The following is a 27,780-nucleotide window of genomic DNA, read 5'->3' on the forward strand; positions in this document are numbered from 1 at the left end:
CTAGACGAATGCATAATTTTGAGTTTACTTTGCCTATTATAATATTATAATGGATTGATTTCTATTGATAACCGCTTTGAGTTTTAAGAACTCGAAAGAACTCAACGTAACAATTTTTTTTTTGAATTTTTTTACACATGTGTAATACGTAAGTGTAAGTAATGTACAAAAAATTACCGTAATTTTTTACACACAGAATCGACTTTTTACACTTGTGTAACTAAAGTTTAAACTTGTGTAATCAACAAAAATATTTATTCTCTATCCTGATTCATTTTTTAATCAAATTTAATCTCAGCCACATATTCTAACTCATTTAATTAAATGTGTGGTCCAAAATTGAGTTCTTAAAGTTCTTATAACTCATCAAGTTCTCAAAATATCCCTTCCCATATTATAATATATTTATATATAATGGTTTTTTTGTTTTTATCAGGTCTTAATTAAGTTTGGGCCTAAAGCTCTTGCCTGATTTCGCTGATCCACGGACCGACCCTACCTGATATGGTATGCAACAATGCTAGGATCCGCCATTTTAAATAGTAAAACGTCTAGAAACCAAAACAGTTTCATCTCTACGTGAATTTCTCCCATTTTCAATAAGAATTCTTGATAATTTCGTCCAGAAATTTACATTATGCATACCCTATAAATAATAATTTTTACAAAATATACTAACTTTTTACATCATGGCACAACGCCAAGAAAGAAGAATGACAATATGAAAGAAAAACACTAGATCTTCAATTCCCATCACCATGTCCATTCTCATCTTCATGTTGTAGATTAAAGTTTGCTCGGTTCGGGCTAAGAGATGGTGACCTTATTGTAGAAACATGAAATGAATCTGACCTGATCCATGACGATGTTCCCCGGTCTTCGAGATGAACGAACCACGACTCGATCTTCTTCTCCGGTAGCTTGAGATCTAACCAAATCTCGGATCGTCTTCTCCGCTCAGATCTGCAATGGCTTTTGGGGGGTGTGGAGGTGACTGCTAAGAAATCTCGAGGATCTCTTGTTTACAGACACAAAAATGGTTATGGTGGTGGCTCTTATTGAGAACAACAACCCTTAATAAGGAGGTGGAGACCTCCTTATATAGGGAGCCTCATGGCCACCATCATGGTACCCTAATGGGCCTAGCCCAGTTAGGGTTACCTCCACAAAACCCCCTCAGCCCAATAATATTGTATTAGTCCATAAAATAAAATAAGCCAAACATAATAAATTAAGGTCGTAAGCCGGGTTTAGTACCATACCCCTACACTTATGATCGGGAAGGCGTCTAGTCGAGTCAACGTACACTTTTGGTTAACTACATTATTCGGTTTCACATTCGAATCTTGAATATCAATGTCTCTAAATTCTATTTGCTTTTCAAAAGAAGCGTTCTCTAAATCGTTCTCCTCAGGCGTCGAATTTTTGAATTTCAAGTAAACAATAAATTGTATGGTTCCTAGTAATATCCCTAATGCATTTGGCACCTGCAATATGTTTACACAAGGGATATCAGTAAATATCTTTGTTCATATCACTTTATAATTTTTTATAAAAAGTTGTATAAAGATACAAGGAGATGATAACAAGAAAACTTACAATGACAAATATATCTGTAACCAACAAAGCAAAAGTAAGCCAAACACATCCATTAAGGAAAAGAGCGAAAACAAGGAGAATCGGCATATACTCTACACTCTTGGTTTTGATTGTGGTTCTCTGCATACAGTTATTGCGTACTTAGGTTCACAACCTCTAAAATGCACTCAAAAGTTGTGAACAACCATGATGCGATCAAGAAGAATAATATAAAGGCGTACCAGTGCAGCTAGAGGCGCGACGTACATCATTGTTGTGAAAGTTGCACACAAGACTCCTGTGAATGTACGTTGTGATCTTTATGCAACAAGTGTGAAAGCCAAGACGATTCCAAAGAACACAATGTCCAGTATCACGAACCCGAAGTATTGAACCTGAAAATTTTTACGACCATTTTTCGACTGTCAGTTAGAACTTATTTTAGTTAAAAATTTAAATTCTTTTGTAACTGATTTGTGACCATTTTTCGATGATTAATATTTACGGCCATTTTTCGACCATGTTCTTTGGTAAGGAAACCTTGAGCTAGTGATGTTTATGTATATGGGTTCAAACAAGAACGTATTGTAATCATATTCGACACACTAATTATTTACTAGAAACCTAAAATTTTGGACGAATAATTTCAGCCGAACAAGATCCTCAGAAATTAAAGATTATATATCCTTTTTAATCCAATGTCATCTCTACCAAAAGCATATAATATCTGTTACCCTTTTTTCCTTGGTGGAATAGATGAATAACACAACAAGGTAGAGCGCTTGCATTGTGGCCCCAGCCGCGTTAGTCGTGAAAATAAGGAGACCATCATCAGGGTCAAGTAAGCCATACAAGATCCACAAAGAACAACTCAACAAGGTTGCTACATATGGTGTCCCATTGTAGTTTTCCGCAGATTTTCTCTTCACTATCTGCCTAAACTGCGCTCTGCAACATTAACCGATCGGTATATTAGTTAACGTGAAACTTCATTTTAATTTTTTTTTTATAATAATCAAAGTTAGACTCACATGGGAGAGAAAAAGGTCAGTATAGAGATGATGTTTCCTGCATGAACAAACAAACAAGTCAATTAATATTAATTACTTTTGTCACAAGAAAATGTTTCTTGTACTTGAAGCAAGCTATTAATTTAGGCTCACCTAAGATACCAACCACAACGTCGGCTGCAACCATTGTATGATCACGCGATGAGATGTGTAGATTAGATAAGAAATGAAATGAATGTGTGATTTGTGATGGTTTTTATGGGTTCCAAAATAATACCAATTGTTGGATTTTAGCTTAGATTCCTGTTCTTATTCTTTTTGTATATTTGACCATAATTTTTTTGGTTGTTTACAAATTACAAGAAGTCATAAGAAAGATTCTTGGCTTCAATTTACATGGGTATTGATATACTTTGGTAATTGATACTAATTAAAGATAAGATTTTGGATACTGATCATCACGTCTTTTAACACCAAACTGACTTGTTATGACCCATCATCATACATGTGTGTTTAATTAACATGATCAAAATGGCTTGTTAATATGGTTTAGTGTGACTTTATGTAATCTAAACCAACTAATACATTAAACAAAATGAAAAGAATGTAAGAAACATGATCCAACCATGTGATCTATTACAGAATCAACTTCTCTGTACGTTAAACTGATTCCCAGTATCACCATATTACATAATCAATAACTGTATCTCTATGTATGAACAATATAAACTATAGACCAATAATCACTCATGTAAAATCAGAAAGTCAAAACACCCCTCATCTCTCTCTGCATGTCCTTCCAGTGAAAGATTTGAAGAGATAAATATGCCACAAACTTCCTCCTTGCAGCCACTATAAAACTAAAAAAAATATACTTATTTTCCTTTTTTCTTAGGATCAGCCGCAGGTTTTTTTGCAGCTGCAGCCGCAGGTTTTTTTGCCGGTGCTGCTGCCCTGTTAATGCACAAATATTATGAGGTTAGTTGTATTTTCTTTCATGTATGAAAAGAATTTTAAAAATCAAAGAAAAATTTGGTTAAACTTCAAGACAGGTTTAAGAATAGGGGTGTAAACGGGCCAAGCCGCTCATAAACTACTCGAGATCAGCTCGAATCGAGCCGAGCTTAAACGACATCGACCCTCAAAATAAGCTTGTTTCATAAACAAGCTTGAGCCTAAGCTCGAGCTTCATTTATCGAGCTCGAGTTGGCTCGCAAGCCTAAACGAACCTATTATTTATATATTTTTCATCTAATACGTTAACTATATATTTATTAAATTTATATATAAAATAATGATAAAAAGTAACTAAATAATATATATTATTATATATATAAAAAGTATTATTAAAATATAGTTAAATGCATGTAAATAAGTAGCAAACGATGAACGAGCATGAGCCCGATCTTCACTTAATTTATCAAGCTCAAGCTGGCTCACAAGTCTATCCTTTATATAATATTTATTTATAATATCAAATGTTTATTTAGATAATAATAAATTTTATATATAAAATTATGATAAAAATAACTATATATATACAACAATTATAATTAAAAAATAAATAAATGTATAAATTAATTAATAAATAATAAACGATCCGATCTTGAGCTTTAGAAATAAAGTTTGAAACGAGCTGAGCTTGAGCCTAGTCGAACTCAGGCTCAGCTCGGGTTGTTTACACCCCCCAAAAATGCATGTTAGAACACATATAAACCGACATGGCTCCATTGCATCTTTTACTTTACTATGAACAGGTCGGTTCAGGCCATGCTTCATCCATAATGGGTCAAATATCCACAATAATATTAACCAAACGACAAACAATCTTACTTGCTCGGCGCACTCTTTGCTGGAGCAGGCTTCTTTGCAGCAGCAGCACCATTAGCTGCCTTCTGAGGCTGCGAGTCAGCATCAGAGCACTCACTGGATGCCCCATCCAGACCATCATCTTCCTCATCACCGCCCTCTCCATTACCACCATCTTCTCCACCATCTCGGGACAACGCCGCCTTAAGAGACGCCACCTGTTCTTTCAACTGCTTCAAATCCGTGTCCACGTTATTAGATTTGGCCGCCCCAAGCTCCACCGTTGACACCCTTTCAGCAAACTTTAGCGTGCTAATCGTTTCCCCAACCGTATCCGGATCAGGACTTACATGGATAAACATAAGTGTCTTGGCCTGCCCTCCTAGTAAATTCACAGTCACACGCCTAGTGAAATAAATTTAAAAGTATATATATAATTTTCAAAAAAGGGAGTTGTTACCGAGAGCGTCTTGGAGTAAGAGGGTGAGTTTACTGTTCCTATAAGGAACATGTGAGCTTTTTTGGGCAAGAGAAGCGATAACGTCTCCTAAAGCAGAAAGTGATTTATTAATGAATGTTGCTTCCTTTAATCGATCACCCGTGGCTTCGGTTTTGTCTGCTCGTTCACTTCCTGCAAGATCAACCAGATGCATACAGCCTCTAACCGTTGAGCCGGATGTCAAATCCTTTCCACTAACGTGAACCGTGAGGCAACTGCAATGATATAATAACAAGCATAAGCTATTGTCATTGTTTACATACGCAAAATTCACTAAACAAAAGGTTGCATGCATTAGATATAGACATTAGGAGACTTTTCCCATTTATAACTAAATGGGTTTTAATTGCCACCTTTATTAGGCTTGTAAACGAACTGAACGAACACGAACGGAACATGTTTGTGTTCGTTCATTTAACCTTAACCAAATAAGCGATCAACCACGAACGATTAAACAAGCGGGGTTTTCTTGTTAGTGTTCATTCGTTAAGAAAATGAACACGTTCATGTTCGTTTATGTTCATTCGTTAACAGTACAAGCAAACAGTTCACAAACATAAACGAATGATATAACTTAACTTAGATGAACGAACATAACTGAGCTAAAATCAATTAAAAATACTGTCAACAACAATGTGTTGGGCCCTAAGGTTATTAGAACTACACCGAATTATAATGAGCTAAAAACTTTAAAGAATATGTAATTGAACGTAAACAAACGAAAAATAAATGAAACTAATGAACAAAAGCAAACAAATTTTAGAACATTAATGAATGAACGAAACATGTGTTCATGTTAATTTGTTTATCAAGTAAACGAACTTCCTGTTGAATGTTAAGAGTCATTTACAGGTCTACCTGTAAAACTTTTTTCCATTATTTACAAACAGAAATGTGTTTAACTATGACTGCAATAATCATAACAGTAATAATCCAAATATTTGAACCAAAGAAGGTTGCATGTATTAAAAATACACATCAACAGACTTTCAACAAGTTTGACTCGTTTCCCTTTTAACTAAAGTTTGACCAAGTCAATCCATGGGTTAAAGTTTCCACTTTTATAGATAACTATGAATAAGGATGAGGCGGCACCTGTGAGAACGACTACTACGTTGGTTCATTGCAGTAGAACCAACAGCACGGTTTTTGTGACCGAGGTTCATCAAACGTATAACATCTTCCGTTTTTGAAACAGGTATAAGAGCCGCCTCTGGTACGTTTATTCCGTCTGCGGTACCGAGTCGTATTTCTAATGTGGTCGGTGGTTAAGAACACAAACTAGACAACGCGTGGTGATAAGTGAATAATAATAACAAAAAACTAAAAGCGTATAAAAAAGGATATTTCTTGGTAGCACCGTCTGTACTAAGGAGATCCCGGACCATTTCATTGTAAATTTCAAGCATCTGAACACAAACTGTATAGGCAATCATGTCCTTCCTAGCTTGTTGGATTTCAAACAGATCGTTTAGTGACCGGTAGTTTACTCCCATAGTTTCTGTTGTGAAGACATCAGGTCCAGTCTGCAAAACAAAGGCATAGTCGGTTGTCAGATATGGTTTAAGGATTAATACCATAAAAACTACTATACTTTCCTATTTTTCACAAGAAAAGGTCACTTAATTTTGCTGTATTAAAGTTCTCAACGTGTAGAAAATACATGAAATGTCACTAAATTATTTTGTGTATATTGAAGCCCCTAAACTTGTCAAAAATGCATGTACTAGTGATTTTTTTTAAAATAATGACTTGCTGACTCTCAAACAGGTCAAAATTTGATAAAGTGGCATTCATCATTTTTACGCAATAAGTCATTATCTTTAAAAAAACGGGACTTTGATACATTAAAACTAGTTTAGTAACTTTTTCATGTGTTTTTTAGAAATTGAGGGACATGAAACGAACAAACATACCCAATATAATCCCACTAATGACAGTATAGCCATTTGTATAGGTCTAGGGGGGGTGCAATGAGGGTAAAAGCCTCGCTAGGACCCCCGATCCAAAAATCTTACTTGTACAATACAGAGTACATAATCTAGATAACATAAAATGTGGCTAAAGGAATCAGATTTGAGGGACTTTAATAAACCAAAATTTGGTTTTGGGACCTTTTTTTAGAAAAATAAGAAAATATGTTGGTTTTTATAAAGAATGTGCATTATTTTCATCCCCGTTGTAGTGAACTAGTTGTTACCATTGTGAAAGTTTTCCCTGATCCTGTTTGACCATATGCAAATATGCAAACGTTGTATCCATCAAGGACGGAACGGATCAATGGTTGTGTATCAACATACACCAAAGCTACAAGAACAACATGGAAACATAAAAGATGTATATAGAAAGAGAATGTAATAATGAAAAGAATAGGAGATTGACTTTTGAGACATTAGTGACCTACATTGAGTTGCACTTGGACCAAAAACTCTATTAAAAGTGAAAATTTTGCGAGTGTCTTTTCCACCTTTTACAGGTGTGATAACTGCCATAGTTGCATCATCAATGCAGTCACAACAGCTCGGTTTTTTTACAGTTCCAAAAGCTGGCCTCAATCTAAGGAAAACCCTGATACTTCCTTTCAGGTCTTGTACTAGATTATATAACTTTCTGTTTTCATCTACAACTTTACGGTACCCTGATGCCGCTTGAGCCAAAGTCATCAAGTGTTTACCTGATCAAAAAGAAGCCATGTTATCAATTGTCGTGGCAAGATGGTGGGTCGGGTGGGTTGGGTAATGGGCCGAAATGGCCCAATCCATAAACACTTTTTGCCCATTTCCATAAATAGTTAATAATAACAAAAACAAAATTATCACAGAAGTTACCTAGATTCTTGAATAACACAATTTAAGAAGGGCATGCAAAAAATGTACTTAACGCTAGGAGTGTAAACGAGATGAATTGCTCGTGAGCTACTTGAGATAAGCTCGCGAAGAGCTCAAATCAGGTTAAGCTTAAACGAGCCAAGCTCGAGCTTGGGCTCAACTCGTTTACACCCGTACACAGGGAAGCTTTCAAGCCCCATTAGCTAAACATTTAAATCATCAGATATAACACAACCCAGATCGACCCATTCATAAATAAATGAGTCAAAATTAGCCACCTTCACGGTTGTTAAATTTGAACAAAAATGTGAAGATTGTACCTAAATTGTTGACCTCCTCTTGATAGTTTGTTCTCAGTAACTGTAAATCTGCTTTTGCGGTAGAAAAGATGTTTTTCAATGCCTGTGTGGTATCAAAATCTTCATTAGAGTTATGCAGAATAGGATAAAACTTTTTTTTCATATGGTAGAGAATATACTTGTAACTCTTTATGTTGGTGTTGAACCATACTTTGCTGCTTTGCATAACTTTGTTTTAATCTATCATTTTCATTACTAACCCAAGTGTAGTATCTCTCTTCCTTCTCATCTTGAGCCGCTTTCTTTTCCATTACTAATTTCCTTTCCATATCTCTCTTCCTTTTAGCTTCTCTCTTCTTTTCCATTTCGGCTTCTCTTTCCATTTGTTTCTGCTTTTCAGTTTCTCTTACTTTTTCAATCTCTTTATCCTTTAGTTCTAGTTTTTTTTCCATCTTTTTCTTCCTTTCCAGCTCACCATATACATCACCACTCACATCTTCCTCAGCCGCGATTAATTCTTCTTCTTCTTCATTTTCTTCCTCACTAACGGGATCCTCTCCCATCTCAGCAAGTACCTCAGCCCTAATGGAATCCATGTCTATATCGTCTTCCACCTCATCATCAGCAATGGGTTCATCGTCTTCCGTCTCATCCTCAATAGGGGATTCCTCGGCTTCATCTTCTTGGAACTCATCTTTAACGGAATCCACGGTTATCTTCTTTGCAATCTCTTTACTTACATCACTAGTGGTGGAAATCACAGCTTTTGTGGTTGCTTTCTCTTTCGTCTTGTTATCTACAACACTAGTAGGCTTCACGGCGTCTACAGTTACATTCCTTTTTATCTCCTTTGTATCACTTGTGGGCTTTATGGTCTCTACGGTTACATTCTTCTTGATCTCGCTCTTTATATCACTAGCGGGCTTCATGGTATCTATGCTTACATTCTTCTTGGCCTCGCTTATATCACTAGTTGGCTTCATGGTATCTGCGTGTACGTTCTTCTTGATCTCAGTTTTTGTATCACTAGTTGGCTTTGCGGTATCCACGGTTACATTCTTCTTGATCTCGGTGTTTGTATCACCGGTGGGCTTCGTGGTATCTGTGGTTGCATTCTTTTCAAATTTGTTTGATTTCTTTCTCATCTCACTCATTATGTTGCTAAAGGACTGTCATGCAGGTGAACCAATCAAAATATTGTTGAATCAGTAGGTGAGCCTATTGGAAGTTAGTTATTCATACCTTTGTTTCTTCCTTTCCTTTGGTCTCTGAGTTCGGATCCTCTTCTTTCTCGTCATTTTTAGTTTGTGGCTGTCAAGAGGGTGAATCAAGTACTTATATCTTGCTAAACGGTAAAATGAAAAAGTAGAAAACTTAAAAGGAAACGGGTCAACTGGTTCCAGCTAGCCAAAAGATCAAAAGTCCCCAAAAATGTATCCTTAATGAAAAGTCTCTTAATATTTTTTTTAATTATACTATTACTAAAGTCATATAACTTACTAAAGTCATATAACACCACATTATACTATATTATATTGTACACGTAAAAAACAATTTTTAGAGTTCAGGGTCTCACCGTTAGCAGCCTATCTATTTGTTGGGATAGAGGAAAGGTTTGTCTCATCTCACCCTCCCAGACCCTACAAATAGCTACTAGGTAGGTTTTGTTTGTTTGTTTACTCATATTTGACGCTAATTATTTATAAAAAGTTACTTGTGCTTGACCCGTGCAACCTGAACCCTCTAAACTAACCATTTTGACCCCTACATGCGACCCACGCATTTTGCCACATGTAATAGAGCGCATGAAATGCTATAGTTGAAAAAACTTATGAGCTTGGCCATAGCCATACCTTTACAAACTCCTCTTTCTTGAGCATTGCTCTTGCTTTGTTTTCCATCTCGCTTATTATATTCCTGGGGGATGCCTGCCATGTCGTGAACAAAGGATCAAAAAGTGTAAAAGAAAGTGCGGAAATTGGATGCTAGTCACAAGTCACAACTATACCTTTACGTCAGGAACAGGCTTTTTCACTTCCTTCTTTACGGGAGGAGCGGTTTCAAGAGCAACCTGTCAAACCGCCACCACTATAAGTTAATCACATTTGATGCAGTAGCATAGCAATGGTATTTGGCATTTCATGTAAAGCATCCCCTCCGTACGAACCACAAAGCTTTTAGTTATTTTAGTCACTAGATATGTTTTGCCCTCAGACTTGAGACCGCAAGCCACATTAAAACAAGATCCCAAGTAGAGGTGGCAAAATGGAGTTGGTTGGGTTAAAAGTTAAAACTTACTAGACCCAAACAACACCCTGCTAATAAATGGAATCAGGTAAAACACAGCTTGCGCTAGGCATGCCACATGTGACCTTCGAGGAAGGGAAGAGAAAACCAGTGGAAGTTGAACCTGAGACCTCTTCTAGAGGGACTCAAGCACTTACCACTGCACCACCACTTTGAAAGTTTGAAAACACGTCAAGAGACTTTCAATTCATTTGACTCGTTTCCAGTTTTACAGAGCTTCAAAACTTTACCCATTGACCGGTTGGAGAAAAATACAACTCCAAACCAGTCGTTTTGTAGGTATATGCGTCCATATTGCCACCTCTAGTCCTAAGAGATTGAGTGTATTTTGCATACACACACACACATATATTATATATATGTGTGTGTGTGTGTGTGTGAGCGCGCATTTTGTTCAGTTTCAATGGTATGCACCTTTATCGTTTCTTTGTGGATGGCTAATCTTCGTTCATAATCCTCCGCGAGTTTGATCAACACAAATTCAACAATCTAGTGGCACAAGCGGGAAAATAGTTAGATACACATGTACCTTAAGATTATAGCCAATTCAGCACAGTACACATAATATAGAATTTCCCAGTCGTAGAATACTCACCAAAGGAATGTCTCGTGGCTTATGACCCGAAAGAAGATCACGAGCACGCGCATGAAGAGGCTTACAAGTACAAGAATCACTTGATTATCAAATGGTTTTACTCATTGCATAATTTCCTAAACAAGAAACGAAAACGCACTAACCTTTTCACATTTCCTCCACAAATTACCACATTTGTTCATATCCAATGAGTTACAAACCATTTGCTTCCTTTTTGAAGTTGGTTTTCGGTTCCCTAAATACTTAAACTTTCCAAGTGCGCCTGCCTTTTTCCATTCACCATAAGCTTTCAACGCTAGCACACAGTTCACAACTTTAGGTAACCTCCCTCCCTGCAAATTACAATCAGAATAACCGAATAAACAAAACAACATTTAAATTTTAAAAATCTGCAAATGATTCTGGTTTCTTGATAACTTTCACCTGTTCTAAATCAGCACCTTCAAAAGTTGGGAGCCCTCTTTCTGCAACCGCTGACAAAAAATTTGTGATATTTTCATAATACGGAGATGATGATAGAGGTGGTCCATCAGGTATAGTAACCGAATCAGCAGGCACTCCCACAAGCTGAGAAACCAAATCACATAACTCAATACCTTTATCATCACAAGATAAGGTTATAAACAGAATCAAGAAACCAATAAGCGAGTAAAGACGGTTACTTTCGGAACAGCACCGGCCTCGGTCTTGTTAAGAGCACTGCAAAGAATAAGCCCACTTCTTAATCCCATTCTAAAGTTCTGTTCTGAAGGTTCAGCTGGCAGATCTTTTGCAGCCACCACACCGACACACTTTCTCAGCCATCTTGTAGCTTCATTTCTTTTTATTGCTGAGAATTTTAAACACCCCAAAAATCAGATCTTTATTAATCCAAATTTACATAACACATAACCCCCAAATTTCCTCCTCAAAAACGCAACGTAAAAGTCGAATTCTTGTTCCGACATTTCATCAATCAAACAGGCTATGTACTTATGTGCCATTTGTAACTTCATTTCTTTTAATTACAGAAAACTTATAATTAGCCCCAAATTATCTCATTTTATGAATTGGCATTACGTTGAACAGGTGGTGTGCATGAAAGAAAAACAAACAAACATACCGATCTTCGAATCGCTTTTGGACGATGTATGAAGATCGGTCAATTTACGCCAATGCTCCATAAGGACTTGTTCAATCATTGAAGCCACAGAGAACTCCAACGCATCAAGATCAGAAAGCTCCATTGCCGATTGGTCTTCAGGTTCAGCCATTGTTAATCAATCAATGAAATTGAAATCGGAATGATGCCCAGAACAGAAATCTTGACACCCTTCTGGGTGGTGTTTGATGATGATGATTGAAGGTTGTAATTGAAGTTTGTGATTTCTTCTTGTTCCGTGGTTGTCGCCATGGAAAGAAGCTCCCATCGGTTCATAATTTACATGCATCCCTATTTTATTGGAGGTTATTATTATTATTATTATTCAATTTAAGTCAACAAGAGTATATATAGTATAGCATGCATATATGTTATTTTTTACTAGTATTTTTTATAAAGAGAAAATTCCAATTTGACTCCCTGAAATATATCGTCGGGAGATGGAATAGCCCCTGAAAACGAAATTGCGCATTTTGGACGTATTTGGGCGGGTTAGTATGTGCCATTCCCGTCAGTTGACCGGCGTTGACTAACCAAAAAAAGTTGAAATGACCATTTTACCCCCATATCTTCATCTTCATCATCTAACCCAAAATCTTCAGCATCTAACCCATAATCTTCTTCATCTCAAGAACCCTATTTTTTAAATTTGGGGCTTTTTCAAATCTTGTCCAAAATCTATAATTCTAATTTGGTATAATAATAATAGTAATCTGAGAACCAAAATTTCATCCATGGCTGCCCAATTCTTAAGTTTGGTATAATAATAATAATAATAATAATAGTAATAATAATAATAATAATAATAATAATAATCTTATGTTACGCACCACTCACCAGAAACCCAATGTCCTCCACCACCACCACCACCGTAGTCGTTCTGGACAACGGCGGCGGCCAAGTAAAAGTTGGGTTCGGCGGCGAACGCGACCCCCGCCCGAAACATACAATTTCACCCTCACCGTTCTCTAATTTCACCCCAGCCCGAAACATAAAAGCACTAAAAGACACATGACCGGAAAAACGAGATGGCCAGAATCCATGGCGGCGGTGGCTGCCGTGGCGGCGGCGTGGTGCCGGAGGTTAGGGGTTTTGATCGGAATGATTTATGGGTGCGGTGGTTGAATTATTGAAGCGATTGGTGATGAGATTTGAGAGATTTGAGGGTTTGAGTGATGAAATCTAGAGTTTGAGGATTTGAGAGATTTGATGACTTGTTATTAAACTGATGATGAAGATGATGATATTAAGAGGGATTACTTGGTGGTGGGTTTGAGGATTTGAGGTTGATGATGATGAAGATGAGATGATGTTGTTGTTCTAATATGAAGATGATATGATGTTGTTCTAATTACTTGCTGCTGTTCTACAATTATTATTATTATTATTATTATTACTATTGTTATTATATTTGTTATTTATTAGAAGAAGTTACTAAAATACCCTTAATATGTTGGTATTATTACTATAATACCAATAGTCAACTGACGAAATGGCATGGACTGACCCGCCCAAATATCACAGACGTTCAAAATGCGCAATTTCGTTTTTAGTGGCTATTCCGTCTCCCGACGATATATTTCAGGGAGTCAAATTAGAATTTTCTCTTTTATAAATACTAGAAAAAGTATTTATTTGTGTAAAAAAATCAGGTTTTATAAAAAAATATCAAAAACATTTTCATCAGTAGTTTTTTTTATAATGATTGATGGTGATATGGAGGTGGTTTTGGCGGAGACAGTGGTGGAGACAAGTACAAGGCCGTGAGTGTGGTGGTTGGAGCGACAGTGACTGAGACGGACAATGGTGGTGGGGTGGCGGTTATAGTGGTGCAGACGATCTCGAGTAAGTGATGGAGACATTGATGGCAACATTTCATGGTGCTAAGCATTTTGAGCCTTTTCTACGATAATAAGTTATATAATTATTGTTCGTTTTAATTGTTTGTCGGATTTGAATAGACTTGAATTAATTTGTTGTATCATTTGTTATAAGTTATAACCAAATAATATTTTGTATAAAATCAACTCATATTTTGAAAAAAAAATTTTGCCTGTCATCTAACCTCGAGATGTCTCGGCTTTGCTTTGAAAAATGTATTTTTAAAATGAACCAAAGGCTTATTATGATTCGCAAAAACATTATTTAATACTTATTTTCCATTATCTATTTGTTTATTTTGTCAAATACACAAAGTGGACAAAATACAAAGTTGAATGAAGGTGCCACCACAATTGCATACTTTATATCACTAGAGTATATACTCATTCCATAACATGACTCGTGTAACCAATTTATCTCAACAAGTGAAACGCGTTGTAAGCGAATGAATATGTGCGTCGTAACTCATAAATAAGTATGTGGTTGTAAAAACGGGCAATAAACTAGTTGACAGATTAGCATTATAGAATTATCAATTTGCTCAACTAAACAATTTAAACTTATCAAACATTTATCCTTTAATTACACAAAAAAATATATCAATCCATCGTCTCTTTTAACTAAAGAGTTAAAAATATTGATCCAAATTTTAGAAATTCAGTTTTACATAATTTGGCTTGAATTTGTATCCAAAAGCAGGGGGAATAAATAATAGTATTGGTTTAATACTTTAATCTAATGGTATCACACCTTACAAATACGAGGTTGTCCCGTTCAAATTTTTGCAAGTGCAAGGTCAATGGGAAACCAGGTACGAGCTTTGTATCACACCGGTACCATTACCAAAAATGCTTGATTTGGAACCAGTACCGGTACCGTATGTGAAAATTCGGTAAATACTGGTACGATACCGACCGCTATCAATCCCAATTTTCTTAAAACATTGATATCAGTACTGTACCGAAGTGATGATTTGGTACCATCGGTATCTAGTATCATTTGCTAGTCTCGCGAAATTTAACGATGTGTTCCCAAGTCTCATTTAACGAAGGGAGGGGAGGGAAGGGGAATTATGACAGGAAAAAAAGCTAGGGGAAAGAAAATGTGTGATTTTATTTTGTGTTCCCGGGTTTAATAAAAAGGGAAGAAAAAGAAGGGAAATTAAACATTTTAGGTGTTCCCGAGTTAAGAAGAAAAGAAAAGAAAGATACATTTTCCTATTATACCCTTTAAGTAAACTATAATATGGAGTTAGATATAAGGGTAATTTAGGAATTGATAAAAATTATAATTAAACATAAATATTTTCTCTTCTAATCTCTTTGAATTTGAAAGGATGATAATATGTTTATATTTTCTAGCATATGATTTATTTATATTTTCCTCTCTTTTCCTTTCTTCCCCCTCGTTAAAAAATGAGACGAATACAGGGTAAGTGTATGGGTAAGTGTTATAAAATGATGGTCAATCAACTTGATATTTTCATTAACTAGGGAAGGTTACATATACAAGAGAATAGCTAAGATCAAGGCATAATGCATGGCCAAGATCAAGGAATAACAAATACAATTATTACAAGGAGGTTACATAAAAATAAATGTTACAAATTTCAAAACTTGAATTTGGGGGGAACCAAATGAACTGTGGGTCGGGTATGGTGTTGACCATGTTGTGTCTTAATATCGCCCCTCAAGATGGACGATCGAGAGAGAAGTCCGATCTTGGATAGTAACTCGTGGTAGCGTGTTTTAAGCAATGGTTTAGTTAAAGCATCTGCTACTTGATCATCTCCTTTAATATGTGTTACCCGTATAATACCTGTTTGCACCTTTTCACGAACAAAATGAAAATCAAGTGCTAAATGTTTCATTCGTGAGTGAAAGATAGGATTCGCCGAGTAGTGGGTTGCACTAAGGTTATCACAATAAATAGTTGGAGTGATTGTGGATTCGTAGCCAAGCTCGGTCATTAAAGAAATAATCCATTGTACCTCGGTTGTTGTTGACGCAACGGCTCGAAATTCAGCTTCTGTAGATGAACGAGCCAAAGTTGGTTGTCGCTTAGAAGTCCATGCAATGGGGTTTGAACCAAGATAAACAATGTATCCCGTTGTACTTCTATAAGTTTCTTTGTCACCCGCCCAATCCGCATCCGTAGAAGCATGTAATTGCAAAGGTGAATTACGGCGAATAAGCAAACCATGATGAAGAGTACCATGTAAATAACGAAGCAATCGCTTTAGGGCGTCCCAATGGATATTTGTTGGGCGATGCATGAATTGTGACAATTTGTTTACTGCAAAAACAACATCAAGACGGGTTAAAGATAAGTATTGTAAGGCCCCAACGATGGACCTATATTTGGTAGGATTAGGTAATTGTGACCCATCAGTGGTGTTATAATGGACCGATGTTGTCATAGGTGTAGTTGCCGGTTTGCAATCACTCATGTTGGTTTTATTAAGAAGATCGAGTATGTATTTGCTTTGGGAAAGAAAAAGGCCATCGGAGTGGGGAAGAACTTCGATACCTAGAAAATAAGAAAGGTTGCCCAAATCCTTTAGGGAAAATTTGTTGGCAAGAGAATTGATGAAAGAGGAAACAAGAGACGGGTTAGGACCGGTGATGATAATGTCATCGACATATACTAGAATATAAATGGGGGAGGTGGTAGAACGATGAATGAAGAGAGAGGGATCAGAAATAGTTGGTTTAAAATGATTGGAGATGAGAAACGATTTGAGTTCGTCATACCAAGCGCGAGACGCTTGTCGAAGACCATAAATAGCTTTGTGCAATTTACAAACGTGAGTTGAGAGAGACGGGTCAATGAACCTTGGTGGTTGGGACATGTAAACGGATTCGTTGAGTGTGCCTTGAAGAAAGGCATTATTGATATCAAGTTGTCGTAAAGACCAACTGTGAGAGGCGGCTAATGCAAGAATAAGGCGAAGCGAAGCGGGTTTAACAACCGGACTAAAGGTTTCAATATAATCGATTCCCGGTCTTTGATTAAAACCTTTTGCAACTAATCGGGCTTTTAAACGGTCAACAGAACCGTCGAGTTTAAATTTTGTGCGAAAAACCAATTTACAGCCAACCAGATTAGGAATGGATTCGCGGGGAACGAGGGTCCATGTTTTGTTACGAACGAGAGCTTCATGTTCATCTTGCATTGCCTTTCTCCAGTGAGGTTGTTTAAGGGCTTGGGTAATGTTTGAGGGTTCGGGAAATGGTTGAACAATTGAGTGGTAAAGTAAGAAATCATTATTATGATATTTTGAGTTTGGTTTGCGTGTGTTGCGGGTTTGTATTTCACTAATGACGGGAAGGGTAGTGGTGTGTGGGTTATTAGTTTGTGTTGGGATGGGAATAGATGAGGGAGTAGTAGTTAAATTTGGTGAAGGAAGTGGACTTTCAGGTTGGGTGGTAGGGAAAGTGGTAGTAGTAGGACTTGAAGTGACAGATTGAGTTTGAGATGTTGGTTGGCTTTGAGTGTGGTTTTCATTATTATATGGAGTGATGGGTGGGTCCACCGTGGTGGATGGGAGAAGATTTAAAGATTGTGGAATTATAGTGATTCTCAACCATGTGTCTGGATCTGTTGCAGTTGTGGGTGTTGTGTGAGTTAAGGTGGGATATGGGAAAGTTGTCTCTACAAAATGAACATGTCTTGAGGTATAGACTTTGTTTGTTATTGGTTCAAGAAGATGGTATGCACTTTGAGAGGAAGAGTAGCCTATGAATATACAAGGCTTAGATCGAGATTGTAATTTATGATGTGAATATGGACGAAGCCAAGGGTATGCCAAACAACCAAAATTCCTTAATTTTTCATAATTGGGAATTTTGTTGAAAAGACGGTGATAAGGTGAATCATTTTGAAGTGTAGATGTGGGCAAGCGATTAATTAAGTAGGTTGCGGTGGTAAATGCAAAAGGCCAAAATTTTAAAGGTATGTGGGCATGTGAGAGGAGAGTAAGACCAGTTTCGACTATGTGACGATGTCGTCGCTCAGCATAGCCATTATGTTCGGGAGTATGAGGTGGAGAAGTAAGGTGAGTGATACCACAAGAAGATAGGTGAGAAGCAAGTTTTATGTATTCGCCTCCATTGTCGGTAAATAATTGTTTTATTTTGGTTTGGAAATAGTTTTCGACAAGATGTTGAAAACGAATGAAGGTGGTGAGAGAGTCGGATTTATGCTTTAAAGGATAAATCCAAATGTATTTGGTAAAATGATCTACAAATATGATGTAATATTTATAGCCATCAATTGATAATATTGGAGATGTCCAAACATCGGAAAATATCAATTGTAGAGGTGTTGTAGATGTAAGAGAAGAATTATGAAACGGTAATTTGTGACTCTTATTAATGCAACAAGAATTACAACTAGTGTTTGAAACATTAATATTAGGAATGATAGATGATAAAACTTTTAAAACTTGGAGATGTGGATGTCCAAGACGATGGTGCCAAGAGTTATTGGAATGCGCATAAAATAGTGAAGGTGGTGATGTTGAACGAAGTTCATATATCCCACGACTAGCCGTTCCCCGGAGAAGAATTTGATTGGAGTTGCAATCCTTGATAAGAAAATGAAAAGAAAAAAATTGCATTAGTATGTGATTGTCAATACATAATCTTGAAATAGAAATAATATTTTTAGATATAGATGGGACGCAAAGCACATTGTTAAGAGTAAAAGAAGTATTTGGGAAATTGATCTTTAATGAGCCAACATGAGTAATAGTTAAAGACGAACCATCACCGATGGCAAGTTCATCGGTTCCATCATAGGGTGTGTGGAGAGATAAGGCATTGATGTCATTGGTGATATGGTGGGAAGCACCGCTATCAAAGAGCCAAGGGGTACTTTTGGCATTTGTATTCGAAACTCCCATCATGTGAGCTTGAGGTTTGTTTGATTTAGGGAGAGATGGTAGGGCCACTTGGGGATATTGTTTCTTGAAGGCATAACAAGAGGTTAAGGAATGTCCTTGTTTAAAACAAAATTGACATTTTCCTAAAAAAGGACGAAGAGATGATTGGCTTGGTGTGAGGAGTATGCCATCATTTTTGTTATAGTTGGCTGATTGGTTTTTGTTGTGCCATGGTTTGGAGGATTGACGGGCATGGGCCACAAAAGCAGTTGTTGGTTGGTGTATGTTGGCCACGGGTGGGTTTTGTTGAGCAAGAGATAACTCATGGTTAATGAGTTTCTCATGTAGTTCATGGAATGAGATGGGGTTGTCTCGAGCATGGGTGGATTCAATGATAGATTTGTATGCGGTTTGGTCAAGTCCTTTAAGAACTATATCGGTTATGTCCTCGGGATTTATAGGTCTCCCGAGGATGGCGAGCTTGTCAGCTACGGTTTTGATAGCTTGCATGTATTCGGTTATTGGTTGTTCATGGGTTTTAACAGATTGTTTGATGCGGTATTGCAATTGCTTAATGTGTCCACGTGAAGTTGGATAATATCTTCCACGCCTCGAGAGAAGAGGCGGCATTAGTGATGAGGAGTACAATAGTGGGTGATAAGCTTCCGACTAGTGCACCATACAACAAGTGATCTTGTCGGAACCAATTAGAGTATGGTGTTGACCATGTTGTGTAGAGTTAAAAAAAAAGAACAAATAAAAACTTTGATTTTGAATTTGGCCCGCCCATCATCTTCCTAAAGTAAACGAACTTAATCAACCGTCACTCGATCCAGGTTTTGTTTCAGCCAAAATGTCGTTGAGGCCTACCGCCAGGACGGAGAAGACACGATGGTTGAGATCCGTAAGACTCGGAGAGAAGAGAGTTTACAGAAGAAACGACGTGAAGCAGTTGCCGGTAGCAATCAGTGTCCTACACCTCTTCAATCTAATAATAATATTAATAAGGTAAAAAAGTAAACCTAATCTCTTACATTACGGTTTTATCGTATGCGATTGCGAGTTAATTATCATGTATCCGGATATCTAGGGTTTTGAAATTTGAATTTATTTGAATTTTGTAAGTTAGATGCGTAGACTATATGAAGCACTGTTGTTTGATTATATTATATTATTATTATTATTTTGATTGTGTTGATTTGCAGCTAGAAAACCTACCAGCAATGGTTGCCGGAGTTTTTTCAGATGAAAATAATATGCAGCTTGAAGCTAATACTCATTTTCGCAAACTGTTATCGGGTTATTTTACCTTTTTTTTAGTCAACTGTTGTGTTTTACGTGTAATGTTTGATGTAAGGCTGTAATCGAACCGAACTGAACACGGCCTTGTTTATGTTCGTTCGTTAAGTACTTATCGGACAAGTGAATGGTTTACGAACACCCAACCGGACGGAATTCCTTGTTCGTGTTTGTTCATTAAGAAAATGAACTTGTTTTTGAACGGTTCATGCACACAAACAAGCGAACATAAATGTTTATAAAGAATGTTTTTGTTTTTTTTTTTACAATTTCATGTAAATTTGCAGTGTTGCAAAACTAGGCGTCGATTAATCCACGATTAATCGCTAGTCCCCACTCACTGATTAATTTTAGGCTAATCGGTCAATGGTCAAATCCGACCAAAATCAGGATTAATCAGACTATTTCTGCCTTTTCTGATGAGGTTCAGGCCAAAATCGGCGGTTTCAGATGAGATTCTGGCCAAAATTAGCGGTTTCTGGCAAGATTCCAGCAAAAATCAGCGGTTTCCAGCGAGATTCTAGCCAATTTCCGGCCAAAATGTGTTTGTGTATGTATAAAACTGATTTACATATAGAAAATGTGTGGTAAAACTGAAAATTATACATTAAAGTCCGATCCGATTAATCCCAATTAATCTCGATTAAACGCTAGTCCCCATCCTACCGCCCGACTAGCGACTAGCGATTTTTACACCATTGTTAATTTGCATATAACTTAATCACACAATACTATTACCATGTATATTTTTGTTTTATAGTTTACAATTTTGCTTAAATATGATAAGATTAGAAAATTCATAGAAAAAATATTAAAAACCTTTAATGAAGAAACATAAACAAACACATTATGTTCATGAACACAGTTGAATCGTTTATTTAGATAACCAAACAAATTTTCTTCATGTTCTACATTTAATAAACGAGAACAAATATAAACGAACTTCCCACCTAACAGTTTGCCAAACACTCAGTTTGTTTACAGCCTTAATTACATGTTTAATTAACAGTCTTTTTATTTATTTTTATCAGAACACAGCCCTCCAATTGAAGATGTTATTCAATCTGGTGTTGTTCCTCGCTTTGTTGAGTTTCTTGTGAGGGAAGATTTTCCCCAATTACAGGTGGAGATAAAATATTATGTTAAGTAATTTTCTTTTTGCTAGTATAATTATATGTATTTTGTATATGTTATAGTTTGAGGCAGCTTGGGCTTTGACTAACATTGCTTCTGGTACATCTGAGGACACAAAGGTGGTGATTGATCATGGTGCTGTCCCAGTTTTTGTCAAACTTCTTTCATCTCCTAGTGATGATGTCCGAGAACAAGTATGTTCTTTTGAATTGTGATTGGTTGTTTTCATATTCATTTGTTTTAACAGTTTGAATAAGTTTAATGTTACTTTTGTTTGTTTACTTAATTACTTGTAGGCTGTATGGGCACTAGGTAATGTTGCTGGTGGCTCGCCTAAGTGTCGTGACCTTGTACTCGCTCAAGGTGCTTTGGTTGCATTGCTGGCACAGTTTAATGAACGCGCTAAATTATCCATGTTGAAAACTGCCACCTGGGCACTTTCCAATTTGTGTAGAGGCAAGCCTCAACCGTCTTTTGATCAGGTTGGTCTCTGAAAATGGTCATTTATTTTTTATTTTTATTTATAGTTGACAACTGTTGCCAATATTATTTTTTATTTGTTTTGGCAGACAAGACCGGCTCTACCAGCTCTTCAACAACTTATACATTCAGTGGATGAAGACGTTTTGACTGATGCGTGTTGGGCACTTTCATATCTTTCAGATGGTATGAATGATAAGATTCAGGCTTTAATTGAAGCAAATGTGTGTCCCAGATTGATTGAGTTACTGAAGTAAGTATACTGAATTGCTTGTATTAAGTTATGAACTTATTGTTCCAAGTCTTACGCCCCCTTAACCAACTGAGCTACATAAGTCATGAACTTATGTTATCTTTTAATCATGTTTAAGTTTCTAATTATATGTGATTTGGATTGTGTGGTGGTTTTAGTCACTCGTCGCCTTCGGTTGTCATTCCCGCTCTTCGTACAGTTGGCAATATTGTTACCGGTGATGATTTGCAAACTCAGGTACATGTTTAGTACTACTTTTTTATTGTATGTTATTTATATGGAGTTGTTTAAGATGACCAATTTCATTTGTTTTGTATGTGTTTTAGTATGTGATCAATCATCAAGCTCTACCTTGTCTTCTGAATCTGCTGACCAGTAATTACAAAAAGAGCATCAAGAAGGAAGCTTGCTGGACCATATCTAACATCACAGCTGGCAACAAGGAGCAGATTCAAGTAACACTTGACAACTGTCATTAATTTTTATTTCAACTATACTAGATTAAAATATTAACCTTGCTGGTTTAAAACTTTTAATCTATTTGATGGTTTTAATCTATCTGGTGGTTTTGCAGACGGTGATAGAAGCAAATATCATTGGACCCCTAGTTCAACTGCTTCAAAATGCTGAGTTTGACATCAAGAAAGAGGCTGCATGGGCTATTTCAAATGCCACTTCTGGTGGGACCCGTGATCAGATTAAGTAAGACAGTTTTTTTTCCTAATCCTTCTATGGCTATTGAATAGGGGTGTAAATGAGACGAGCCAAGTCCGAGCTTGACTAGGCTCGAGCTCAGCTCGTTTTGACTTTACTTTAGCTTAGCTCATTCATTATTTATTAATTAATTTATGTTCATTTTCAATTAATTTTTTATGTCTTAAGCTCGCAGTACCTTAAATGAGGCAAAGCTTGGCCCGAGCTTGGCTTGTTTGCTATTTGTTAATTAATTTATATGCATTTTCAGTTACTTCTATATATTTTGAGAAAAACCTTATTTGAGCCTTGGCTCTTCTTGAGCTTGAGTGCAGTTTTTTAAACAAGCCATAGTTTGGCTCGAACTTGGCTTGTATATAATTTGTTAGTTAAAGTTAATATATATACATTTTGATTATTCTTATATATTTTGAGAAAACCTTAAACGAGTCTAAGCTTGTTTTGAGCTCGTGGGTAGCACCTTAAACGAGCCAAACGGCTCGAGCTCAGCTATGCAGTGTGAAATTAGTACATAGACGTCTCAAAATAGTTAAAACTTTATGACTTATTGACATAAAGGTACACACGGCTCGATAAGGCTTGAGGCTGAACGAGCCTAATTGATCGTCCCATGCTACGCTCGAGCTCAGGCTAGATAACTAAATGAGCTTTAGTTGAGGCTCGGGCTCGATGAGGCTCTGCTTGTTTCAAGTTTTTTATTAACCTGATCTCGAGTAGCCCGTGAGTGGCTCGGCTTGTCTGCACCCTTAAATATTTTACACTCATATTTAAATAATATAATTGCAGGTACCTTGCTAGTCAAGGATGTATCAAAGCGTTATGTGATCTTCTTGTGTGTCCCGACCCTAGAGTTGTGATGGTTTGTTTAGAGGGGCTTGAGAATATACTGATGGTGGGTGCGGCAGAGAAGAATTTGGGGCAATCGGGTGATGTTAATCTGTATGCACAAATGATTGATGATGCTGAAGGGTTGGAGAAAATTGAGAATTTGCAGAGTCATGATAATAATGAGATATATGAAAAGGCGATGAGGCTTCTAGAATCATATTGGTTGGATGAAGAGGATGATGCAATGGCGAGTGGTCAGTCCGGTTTGAATCTTGGTGATGTTTCGGTTCCCTCTGGTGGCTTTAACTTCAGCTGATTTAAGGTATTTACAATTTACATACAATTTTTAAAAATATACACATACATATTATTTTATTATGGATTTTCACTTTGGCAGGTTTTTCTTCGTGAAACCGGGGGCTGTTTGCAGGGCGGGAATCATGTGGTTGAAGTTTATGGAGTGGTACAGGTTTTGTTTACATTCAATAGCAGTGAAATGTTGATATATTTTGTAAAATGATATTTTTATTTTTCTTTTTGGAGGATTAAAATTGGGATTTATCGCAATCCCATCGTTTTGTACTGTCAAACAGGATTCTGAAAAATTTCTTACAACCGGTTATATTTCCATACATGACACAATTTAGTGGTTTAATATTCTAGGAAATTGATGTTTTTTAAAAAAAGGTTAATGGTATTTGTATGCAAATAAGAATAAGTGAAGAATGTGTTAATGTGAGCAGTCATTTTAGTATATCAATGGCTTGAATGATGATGGTGTTGATTAAACATACAACCTTGGTTAGTCTAGAAGTATTAAGTCTCAAATCCCTTGGAACATATATTTGTTGGGTATAAAGGAAGTCGAACCCAAAACTTCGGTATGGATATAGAAGCCCCCATCGGCCTGTCGGGAAGATCCATTCCTTTCCTTGTGTGAATAATATCCATAGTTTGATTGTTTGGTCCATTTGCTTCCCATGATGCATGGCATCTCATCATGAAGATATATGACAACCAAATTAGGAATAAAAGCGTATACTATATGAAACTTCCGAGGATATTTGTACTTGAAATAGGTGCCCATTGTCCACACTCCACCGTGTGGGTTTGTCATACTATACTTCAGTTTAAAAGTGGTTGTTGACTTGGTTGTGGCACAACTTTATTGTCTTTTTTAATATATTATATATATAGATAAATATGGTGCCTAGAAGTGCACACGAAAACCGGTTTGAACCCGATTTTCTAACTGGTTACTAACCGGTCCAATCCTAACCCGTTACTGACCGATCCTAACCGCCGGTTAATAACTGGTTTGTATTATTGATTTCAAAGCCAGTTATAAACCGGTTAACCGATTTTTTTAATTATTATTTTATTAATAACCGGTTAAGAAGTCCGGTCTAACCGGTCCAGTCTAACGGAACCTAGAGTAAGTCCACAAAGGTCGAACCTACCAAGCAATACGTTGTCCTCAACTTTGTTGCTCTCACCTTGATACACCAAGATAGCTACGTATGTTTGGTTGATGTGCGAATAATATATGCGTTTCTTGCTTGTGGATATGGATGTATTTCTGGGTATAACCACAGACATGCAATCTTCAACTCCATTTTTCTTTGCTGATATTCCTAATGAAATAGGAGTGACATCCTGTAATACTGTATCCCAGGTCACATTGTTGTTTCCACTTAACTTTGCAGCCAATATTGCAGCACCGAAAGCAACAGCCTCCTCACCATTCATGTTCTTGCAAAGTGTCTTCCCATCGAAAAACTCCTCCAACAATCGTTGAACCTTGGGAATCCTAGTGGACCCCCCAACGACAACCACCTCATCCACATCCGCCTTCTTTATCTCCCCATCAAACAAACATTTTTCCACCAGTTTAATGCATTTCTCAAAATAACTTGAATTCAGTTCCTCAAATTTGGCTCGACTAATTTTGATGGAAAAGTCAATCCCTTCATGCAGGCAGTCCATTTCAATTGAAGCGAATATACAACACGATAAATCTCTCTTTGCTTTCTCACAAGCAACTTTCAACCTCCCCGTTGCTCTTGGATTTCCTTTTATATCCTCCCCGTGTTTTTTCTTAAATTCTTGCGCGCAGTAATTAACGAGTGTCATATCAAAATCCTCACCGCCTAAATGAGTGTCACCCCCAACCGCTTTCACATCTATGACACCAGTCTTATTGATTTTCAAAAGAGATACATCAAAGGTTCCACCACCCAAATCAAAAGCCAAAACATTTTTATCATTATGCCATGTTTCGTCATCCATATGGTCCAAACCATAAGCAATCGCAGCGGCGGTAGGCTAGTTTATCAACTGCATCACATTAACGCCTGCGAGTGTTGCTGCTTCCTTTGTTGCCTCTCTTTGATTGTTATTAAAATAAGCAGGAACGGTGATCACAGCATCTGTTACCTCTCTTCCAATAAACGCTTCGGCTGACTCTTTCATCTTCTTGAGAACCATAGCAGATAACTCTTCAGGCGTGTATTCCTTCTTTCCACCTTTCAACTGAACTACAACAGTTGGCTTCTCTCCCGGCCCTTCGACAATCTTGAAAGGCCACGACTCCATGTCCTTCCGCACTTGAGGATCATGGAATCTGCATCCAATCAAACGCTTGACATCTGTGATTTAAAAACCATATTTAAGCCCAATATCAACTTTCGCACTTAACCAGTATTGTGTGCGTCTATTTCAAAATAAGATGTAGAATAAGAAGTAAAAAAAGACTTGCTGAAGACGGTGTTGGTAGGGTTCCTTGCAATCTGGTTTTTCGCTCCCTCGCCTACCAATACATCTAAGTCATTAAAAGCTACAAATGAAGGTGTGATATTGCTTCCTGCTCATTAAGTATGACCTCCACTCGCTTTTTTCTGTCAAACCAGACTGCAGCACACGAGTACGTCGTTCCAAGATCAATACCAATTGCGCCCCCCCCCCCCCCCCCTTAACTTTTTTATACACATTTTAACCTGAAAGAAACCGAAAAAAAAGAATCACAATCACCCCCAATACCCGGGTGAGTCTTCCTGAGACGGGATGTCAATCGTCCATATATGCTGATTTTGACGTTCCAGACCTGACTCATTCAAGAACACCATCAAGGAGGAAACCCACTACTGTGGTACAACCCCATTGAGTCAGGTTTTGAACTTGAGACCATAAGGTCCCAAACCTTAATCACACCCCATGCAATTACGTACTGCAGTAAACTCTTTTTGGCGTGTTCGGTTCAAATAATTGAAATTGGAAACCAACTACTGTGGGGCGCATTCGTTCACAGAATTCGTGGGAATTGTAATTAAAATCCCATGACATGGCGTGTTCGTTGGAATTGGAATCTTAATTCCATTTTGGTGTGTTCAGTTCAAAGAATTGGAATTGGAATTGGAATTTAATTCCTTTAAGTAAAGGAATTCCAAATCCTTCCAAATTGTGGAGCAATTCAAGTAAATTCATTGGAATCTTTTCTCGAGATTTTTTAATTTTTTTTAACGAGGTCAACGTATAAAACATTTTAGTTTTGTTTTTTTATTTATATTTTGAGTTATGAATTTTTTATCATTATTTTTAAATATTTTTAGGGGTTTTTTTTATTTTAATAGAAAACCCCTAAAAAATAATAATAAAAAAATCATAAAGCAAAATAAAAAAAAATAAAAAAAAACTAAAATGTTTCTGCAGTTATCCTTGTTAAAAAAACCGATTCCAATTCATTTGTGATGATAGATTACAACTGATTTGTCAAACGAACACATCAAGAATGAAATTGGATTTTAGTTCCTTCCAATTCCAATTACATTTCATTATGTGAAATGATCGTGCCCTTAGCTCCCATCCACAGAAGTTGTAGACAAAACCATAAACTAAACTGATGATTTACTGAGTTCATATACTATATAAGGTCCCTATGTATAAGTACTAAATAACATATTTTTACATATAAACATTGGTGCTTGGTTGATAATATGAGAGAACAACCTTTGGTTTGGTTTATCTAAAACCCGCCAACACATGCAATTACAAAGTGCAGTGAAGTCAATTAATTACTTGCAAGGCTGAAAGCTCCAAAGAAAACAAAAGTTGATCGACTAGCTGGGATGGAACCTCACACTGATTAAAGGCAAATATTGGTTAGTGTTTTGAATTTTAATCCTTGAAACATGACCAAAGGTAACCCAAACGTTTATCAACTTATCGGTTTTCAAAATTTTAA

At 36.8% G+C, this 27,780-nt stretch overlaps 2 protein-coding genes and 3 pseudogenes across 3 annotated transcripts; 1 reads left to right on the forward strand and 4 right to left on the reverse strand.

Moving 5' to 3' along the window:
* Nucleotides 1-1,250: 1,250 nt before the first annotated feature.
* Nucleotides 1,251-1,850, reverse strand: LOC143547301 (bidirectional sugar transporter SWEET17 pseudogene; annotated as a pseudogene).
* A 435-nt stretch (nt 1,851-2,285) lies between these two features.
* On the reverse strand, nt 2,286-2,826 carry LOC143547303 (bidirectional sugar transporter SWEET16-like). The gene is made up of 3 exons (XM_077038759.1): nt 2,742-2,826; nt 2,610-2,646; nt 2,286-2,526 (listed from the first exon to the last, which is right to left on the reverse strand). Exons 1-3 carry the CDS (start codon nt 2,773-2,775, stop codon nt 2,286-2,288), a joined length of 312 nt encoding a protein of 103 aa, XP_076894874.1. The 5' UTR covers nt 2,776-2,826.
* Nucleotides 2,827-3,239: 413 nt separating this feature from the next.
* LOC143547304 (kinesin-like protein KIN-14I) lies at nt 3,240-12,178 on the reverse strand (annotated as a pseudogene). Its single transcript, XR_013137751.1, has 17 exons — nt 12,028-12,178; nt 11,588-11,754; nt 11,349-11,492; nt 11,069-11,257; nt 10,926-10,985; nt 10,745-10,819; nt 10,032-10,094; nt 9,877-9,951; nt 9,266-9,334; nt 8,203-9,192; nt 8,045-8,126; nt 7,301-7,570; nt 7,097-7,203; nt 5,992-6,422; nt 4,858-5,111; nt 4,422-4,779; nt 3,240-3,542 (listed from the first exon to the last, which is right to left on the reverse strand). The product of XR_013137751.1 is annotated as a kinesin-like protein KIN-14I (transcript).
* A 7,545-nt stretch (nt 12,179-19,723) lies between these two features.
* On the forward strand, nt 19,724-24,117 carry LOC143547305 (importin subunit alpha-1a-like). Its single transcript, XM_077038760.1, has 10 exons — nt 19,724-19,840; nt 20,038-20,172; nt 21,141-21,254; nt 21,328-21,459; nt 21,562-21,747; nt 21,835-21,998; nt 22,157-22,235; nt 22,325-22,453; nt 22,573-22,700; nt 23,499-24,117. The coding sequence occupies exons 1-10, from the start codon at nt 19,724-19,726 to the stop codon at nt 23,854-23,856; spliced, it is 1,542 nt and encodes a 513-aa protein (XP_076894875.1). The 3' UTR covers nt 23,857-24,117.
* Nucleotides 24,118-24,932: 815 nt separating this feature from the next.
* On the reverse strand, nt 24,933-26,665 carry LOC143547306 (heat shock cognate 70 kDa protein pseudogene; annotated as a pseudogene).
* Between the last annotated feature and the right edge of the window lie 1,115 nt (nt 26,666-27,780).

This window comes from Bidens hawaiensis, unplaced genomic scaffold (assembly GCF_021521415.1).
Source record: "Bidens hawaiensis isolate Kalapana, Puna unplaced genomic scaffold, B.hawaiensis_p1.1 tig00014709_1, whole genome shotgun sequence".
NCBI lineage: Eukaryota > Viridiplantae > Streptophyta > Magnoliopsida > Asterales > Asteraceae > Bidens > Bidens hawaiensis.

Bases quoted from the DNA above. Each gene is read 5' to 3' on its own strand.
- LOC143547303 (XM_077038759.1), bottom strand. From the start codon at position 2,775: ATGGTTGCAGCCGACGTTGTGGTTGGTATCTTAG. The intron at 2,647-2,741 runs GTGAGCCTAAAT...TTGTTCATGCAG, and splicing joins CGTTGTGGTTGGTATCTTAG to GAAACATCATCTCTATACTG. The intron at 2,527-2,609 runs GTGAGTCTAACT...TTAATGTTGCAG, and splicing joins CTGACCTTTTTCTCTCCCAT to AGCGCAGTTTAGGCAGATAG.
- LOC143547305 (XM_077038760.1), top strand. From the start codon at position 19,724: ATGGTTGAGATCCGTAAGACTCGGAGAGAAGAGAGTTTACAGAAGAAA. The intron at 19,841-20,037 runs GTAAAAAAGTAA...GTTGATTTGCAG, and splicing joins CTAATAATAATATTAATAAG to CTAGAAAACCTACCAGCAAT. The intron at 21,748-21,834 runs GTTGGTCTCTGA...TTGTTTTGGCAG, and splicing joins CTCAACCGTCTTTTGATCAG to ACAAGACCGGCTCTACCAGC.